This window comes from Coenobita brevimanus, chromosome 93 (assembly GCF_032717465.1).
Source record: "Coenobita brevimanus isolate Jiangsu-jjx chromosome 93, ASM3271746v2, whole genome shotgun sequence".
Lineage (NCBI taxonomy): Eukaryota > Metazoa > Arthropoda > Malacostraca > Decapoda > Coenobitidae > Coenobita > Coenobita brevimanus.
Window position 1 is genome coordinate 41,052,864 of NC_137046.1, and position 6,740 is coordinate 41,059,603.

At 41.5% G+C, this 6,740-nt stretch overlaps 1 protein-coding gene across 1 annotated transcript in view; it reads right to left on the minus strand.

The window, feature by feature from the left end:
- Positions 1-3,224: 3,224 nt before the first annotated feature.
- The window catches only part of Enoph (enolase-phosphatase E1), a 76,576-nt gene continuing 73,060 nt past the window's right edge, over positions 3,225-6,740 (minus strand). Inside the window, exons 4-6 of the mRNA XM_080282301.1 lie at positions 5,456-5,588; positions 3,839-3,965; positions 3,225-3,451 (exon numbers count right to left, since the gene is read on the minus strand). Of these exons, the coding sequence (XP_080138427.1) occupies positions 3,225-3,451; positions 3,839-3,965; positions 5,456-5,588 (487 nt within the window). The remainder of the gene's footprint in view (positions 3,452-3,838; positions 3,966-5,455; positions 5,589-6,740) is intronic.

The following is a 6,740-nucleotide window of genomic DNA, read 5'->3' on the forward strand; positions in this document are numbered from 1 at the left end:
GATAGATTATATAAGATGAGGAAACAGTACCTCCAACATGATCTACGTCTTCAAAGAAATGAACAGAGTACATGATACTCGTCAAGGGCTTAGGTTTGCGATGAATTAGTCAAACCTTGATCTGTTATCAACTTCATCATCCTCAAACTCTTTAGGACATGTGCTTTATGGTCATTTATTATGAGGAACGTAGCTACTGACTGTTTTGGACTAGTGATACTGGCCTCCATGTACACACCAACAACAACCGTAACCACCTTGTATTCACTCGTACATTCACATCATCCTAAAAGGAACTTAAAATACAGCAAAGAAACCCTAAGCATAAGTATAATAATACTGCGTCACCATGTAACCGCGTCGGTGGGTCCGAGTAGGCTGGGGTGGGAATTTATGCACATGGCAACTGATTTCCAACGTAATCAGTGTGTGATTAGCAGGAATAATGGGGCGGAGTCAAGCTGTGCCTGGGTACGCCAGACCCTCCTGGCGACTGGAGAGTCATTCATATGCTGGCATAATAAAATGGACAAACATTGTACTGTTAATCAACACCACTGCGATGGATGTGACCCGTTGCTAACAATAACGCTTTACACAAATACGAGTATAATTAAGGAGGAGCAAAGTCTAATAAATGTATTTACTAAATTCTTGCAGGGAAAGAGGGAACTAGGGGCATACGAGAACAGAAAAAAAATGGATATTATATAAGGAACCAAACATGCATAGGTGTCACACACAAAAAAAGAACTATAATGCCTGTCTAACATTTTGACATCACTTCTTACTCTTACAGTATTATGGACACTGACAGCTCGAAGGTGTTGGTAAATCCCTAATCCTTGACGGTCGTTTATGCAAAACCTTTCATTGTTAGATGTGATCACCCTGCAACTCTCATTACATAGTAGTCAGCAGCGATACAGAAAACCCAAATATGTTCTACCACCATCATCATCATCACATGCTTTAGAAAATATCGTCAATAACTGAGGAATTGTCTAGACTTTTGCCTTCTGTTTTAACCCCTTCAGTTTAATGACGTATTTATTTTACCCTTGCAACTTACAAACTTTCTTCATCATGTGGGAGATCTCATGTAGTGACAGAGTAACTGACGGCAACATCTAACGTGCGAATTCGATAAATGTCTGAGGTGGCAAGCAAGAACGAAACATAAATTACGTCACCGGATTGAAGGGGTTAATAATGGATCCATTAGAACCAATACTGAACAAAACTAACTAACTAGCATGGATACAGACAGTCTGCAGTACATCTTTACTTTAACTCTATTTAAGCCTGTAGCAATTACCGAAGACTTTGAATAAATCATAGCCATAAACAAATACAAAAAGATTGGTGAGAAGAAATTAAGGTGTAGATTTTATGAAAAAGAAAGAGGGTTAAAACTAAGACTGCTTAAATCGTACAAAATCCCAAAATACCTGATGAGAGAAATACGTGGGAAAAGTGGGTTTTGGACGTGCCATTGGGGCCGCATTCTAGGTATTGAAGACTTTGTAACACCTTTTCCTTGGCGATTTATTTTGCATTTTAAACCTTAACATCTTCTGTATATTATTTATTTCGCTCTAATGACGACGTAAGTTTCTGTCAATATCATACCAGAGGAAATGAGGTGTAATGTACAGAATAAATCGAGCAGGAGGCGGTGTTACGAAATCACCAAGACCACCAAGAATATGAACTTGCCTAACACGTCTTCTTCAGCAGTTCACTCAGCATATTTCACCTTAGTATTCTCATGTGTTACTTGTACAAAACTATGTCGATATCAGAACGGTACTAATAACATATAGGATAATAATGACGTGTAATATACAAAAATCAGTCGCTTAAAAAGAAGTGCAACGAAGCCTCCTTTGGCAACAAGAATAAGGGCCATTGAGCAACTTTGTAAAATTACTTGGATCATTCCTTCAGCCCGATGTCGTATATTGCTGGTTTACTATTGCCAGCTCCAGACGACTTTATTCTTATTAAAAGGTCACTCTATAATACTAATGAGGGGGTTAGTGAAGGCTAATCTAACCCCTCTAGTTCCATAAGTCTCTCCTAAACTGGAAAAAAAATCGTCTGGAGGTAACAAAAATATATCAATCAAATGCACTGCTGGAGTGAAGAGGGTAAACTGATATGCCTTAACTCCTTCAGTACGATCACGTCATTCAGTTTAGTTAGGCCACCACCAGAGGATTGCAGTCAGTTTGGCATTACGTCTGGCACTAACGGGATTAATGAAATTATATCTAACCCTTCCAATTTAAAAAAAATCCTAGGACCCACAAAATCGTATGAACCAGCAGGATTTATATAGAAAAAAGCATCCTCGACCTGAACCGATTAACCACTTCAACCCGAGGACGTCATTCTCTCTCCCTCTCTCTCTCTCTCCTGGCAGTTTTACTCAGCCTAGGAGAGACTTTCCCATGTATAGAAGTTAGCTACAGCCTTCAGTAACCCCTTCACTACCAGAGACTCTCCTAAGCTGAATAAATCATCTGGTAGCCAAAAAAAAAAAAAAAGACATCGTACTGAAGGGGTTAACGTCATCTACTTTTCTTTAGTTGCTCTCCCTCACCTCATTAATTTGCTTTCTCTCACCTTCTCCTCTCTTCTCTCTGTCTGTCTGTCTGTCTGTCCCTGTCTGTCTGTTTGTCTGTCTGTCTGTCTCCCCTTCCCCCTCCCCTCTTCTAGCTTATACGTCCACCCTCCACTCTCTCCTTTTCTCATATTACCTCTCTCCTTCCCCCCTTGTCCTTCCTCTCTATTCCCCTCCTTTGCCTCTCCTTTCGCTCCATCTGCTTCCTTCCCATCCGATTGGTTTTCCTCTCCCTCTTTTTTCCCGTCTCCTTCCTTCTTCCTCTTGTCTCCGCATACCTCCTCTTTTATTCTTCCTTTTTTCACGTTCCTTCACTCTTTCCCTTCCCACTCTTATCCTTTTTCTTGATCTCCTCTTACAGTTTTCTTTTTCCAGTCTTCTCTTACCTCCTCTTCTCTCTTTTCAGCTTCTCACTTCTGTCCATTCTTTCCTTTCTCATTATTTAACTCTCTCTCTCTCTCTCTCTCTCTCTCTCTCTCTCTCTCTCTCTCTCTCTCTTTTCTCAGCCTCCTCTTTCCCTTCTCTGCCTTCTTTTCTTTTTCCCTCTCCCCCTCCCTCCCCTCATCTTCCTCCTCCTCCTTCTTCATCTTCTCTCTTAATTCTTCTTGCTTCCGATCCCCTCCTCTGTCTTCTCTTCTGTTCCCTCCTCCCTCTGCTCCTCTGCCCTGGGCCTCTTGGCGGCTGTGGGGGAGGAGTCTGGTATGAGGGCTGTGAGTGAGGTGACGCACGGAAAGGCCTCACGGTCCTTGGCAGTAAGTGGTGCTGTGCCCTCCCTCTCAGACAGCACCACCCTCAGACCGGCCTCAGACGCTGCCCGAGCCTCTGTCGGTTATACTGTAGTTTTACTGGTACAGTATGCGAATATGTAATGTGTTCACAAAGTCTTGATGGGTTCACAATATTTAATCCGAACAAAGGGCTTAAGATATTAAATGCTGTATTACAAGCTAAAATTATCATTTCACAAAATTCCAAGAGTGACTCTTGCATATGGAAAAAGAAAAAAACTGCATCTCTGTATGTTGAGTCGTTTACACTCAATGAATTTTGTAAATCCTGCATGACTGTGTGAACATTACACACACACACACACACACACACACACACACACACACACACAAATGAAAGCTGTCATCCAGTTTACCCATATACCCCCGTCAACTAAATGCTACATGGGTGCTTCAACATGCTTACATTCCCCGTCCTTACCCTTGGCCAGGTCCGTAACGAATAGTACTGATTCCGGTGGTGGTGAACGCAGACGCCTAAGGATCTCTCGGTAACTCTCACTCTCCACCTTCATCCCCACTTCAGTGTCGAAGTGATCGCTGAAATACTGAAATACATATGGTTAGTTTAGGTTAGGCTCGGTTAATGTAGGTTAGGTTAGGTTAGATTAGGTTGCGCTGGGCTAGGCTGGATTGGACTGGATTGATTTGGGGTAGATTAGGTTAGGTTAAGTGGTCGCTGAAGTACTGAGACATATAGGTGGTTAGAGTTAACACCTTCAAATCGAAATAAGTCTGACCTTCCTGTACTGTTGCCGACTATACACTGTAAATTGCAATGCGGGCTAATCACTGAACAATTGCAGGCGACGACAGATATTAGGGGCTGGTGAACACTTTCACGCACTCAGTTTTAATATTACAGCTCTTATTCTCTGTGATGAATCCTGCAAGATCCTAGTGATGTCTTCCTGTAACCAGGCTTTGCAAGATAAACTCCTTAAGCTATTGGACTATTTTACCAATTTTTTGATAGTTAAAGGGTTAATGGAAGATGTAACTAACCAGATCGTTTCAGGGCACTTATGCAAGGAATTTCGAATGCTGGTGATGGCAAGATCACAATTGACTTACTCCCAGTTCATGAGCTACATCAGATAGTTAGTCAAGGCATACATAAACATAAATTGAAGCCGTTGTTCTGCAGTAGGGAATTTATGCAATATTACCCGTATTTAGAAGCAACACTAACACCAACATCAGTGGTAGTTCATGTACCATTCATCACTGAAGACCTGTTCACAGTATACCAAATACACCCCTTCCCCTATAAAAATAACAACACGAACATCAATTCCAGCATCCTCTCTACTACCAAGTTCTGGAAGATAAGACTTGATTTTTTTGTTGAGTTCATGGCCTCGGTATCATTCTGCGCTAAAGTAAATCCTGTCTAACACTACGAACTATGTATACAGGATAAAATAACAAAAAACATACATGATGATAACAACAACAACAACAACAAGAGGGACAGGCAGTGCATCCTCAGAACCTCGGGGCGACTCGATAGCTCGGTTGGGCTGACCCCATGTTAGAGGGACATTCAGGAAAAAGTCGAGCCCAACTGACTGCGACTTAGTTTGTGGGGTGGACGTTTATAAGTTACATGGTATAACGCAAGTTTGACAAATAAAATCAATAAATAATCCAAACCAGCATCATAACATTGTCTATTACTACTATCATTTGCCTAACAGTCTTTGCCTTGCATTTGTCCTTCCCTCTTCTTTACCTACGCGATAACACTGCTAATACTATCTTCTGTTTTACCACCTGTGCCCTATAGTCTTTCTACCCTAAATCTAAATCTAACTTCCCAAATTATAAAAACCTAGCATTTTCTGGCAAAGACTTAATAAGAAATTAAAGAAACGAAAGTGAAAAATTAAAAAGCTTACGGAAGCCACAAGAAAACTATTATTACTAAATAACTACATGATATTCTTTACGACATAGAGAGAGAGAGAGAGAGAGAGAGAGAGAGAGAGAGAGGGGGGGGGAGATGATAGAGGAGAGGGGATGATAAATGACTCACATGGAGCAGGTCACCGCAAGTGGAGTGAGAAAACAGCAGCTTCTGAGCCTCCACACTGCCCGAGGAGTAGATCACTAGCTTCTTACCAGCCGCCTTCCACGCTGCCAGGGCCTCCACCACGTCATCGTACACGCTGACGGCAAATAAACACAGATGGATGCATGGATGGAAGGATAGAGTGGTGGATGGGTAGTTAGGTAGGAAGTTAGGTAGGCTGGGAATTAGGTAAGAGAGTAGGCACATAGAATGACAGACAGATGGATAAATATAAGAATATATAGTAAGATATACAGATGGTCAAATACGCTGAAAGACAGACAAAAAGATAGAGAGCTAGATGGATAGATAGATAGATAAGTATATAGACAAAGATAAAGAGTCAGATAAAGCAGGATGGATGAACTGATGGGTTGATAGGTATATAAAAGACAGATTATACGCGTATAGGTAAGATGAAAAAAAAAAAAAACAGATTGACAGGCCGGGAGAGAGGAATGGAAGTTGGATGGCAGTTAGGTAGTTGCATGGATGGACAGACTGACAAATAAATAGTGACAGATGGTGAGAAGGATGAGGTAAGGGTGAAAAGAGGAAGAAAAGAAAAAGAAAGAAGGACGAGAATAGATAGAAAGACAGACAGACAGACATATAGACAGTCACACAGGCTAAAAGATAAAGATGTAGATGGAGAGAGAGACAGGCGGGCATACAAACGGTCAGAACATGATGAAGAATAAGGAGAGCAAGAAAGAGGAGACAGCAAGAGTGGAGGAAGAGGAAAGGGGGGGGGGTTGGCATGGAGGAACAGAAAACAGAAGAGAGGAGGAAGAGGAAGGAAGAGCTGGATAGGGAAAGAGGAGATAAGGGGGTGAGGACAGGATAGGGGACGAAAACATGAAGGGAAGGAAGGGAAGAGGGAAGAGGAGGACGAAGAATGTGACAAGACGAAGGAGAGACGGAATAAGGAAGAAGAGGCGAGAGGGGAGATGGAGAATAAAAAAAAGAAAAAAAAAAGAGGGGAAGAAAGGATGAAGAATTAAGGGAAGTGGGGAGAGAGGCGGAGAAGTAAATATAAGTAAAGAAGAAGAAGATGAAGAAGACGGGAAAGTAAGAAGATGAGCAAAAGAAACAATCAGCAACAACAAGAAGTGGAAAAGTAAGTAAAAGAAAGGTTAGAAGTGAAAGAAACAGAAAAGTAAACTGTACAAGAAGAAGAAATGAGGAGGAATAAGAAGAATAAATTAGAAGAATAAACAAGAAGTGGACGCCTCAGGAAGGAAAACAA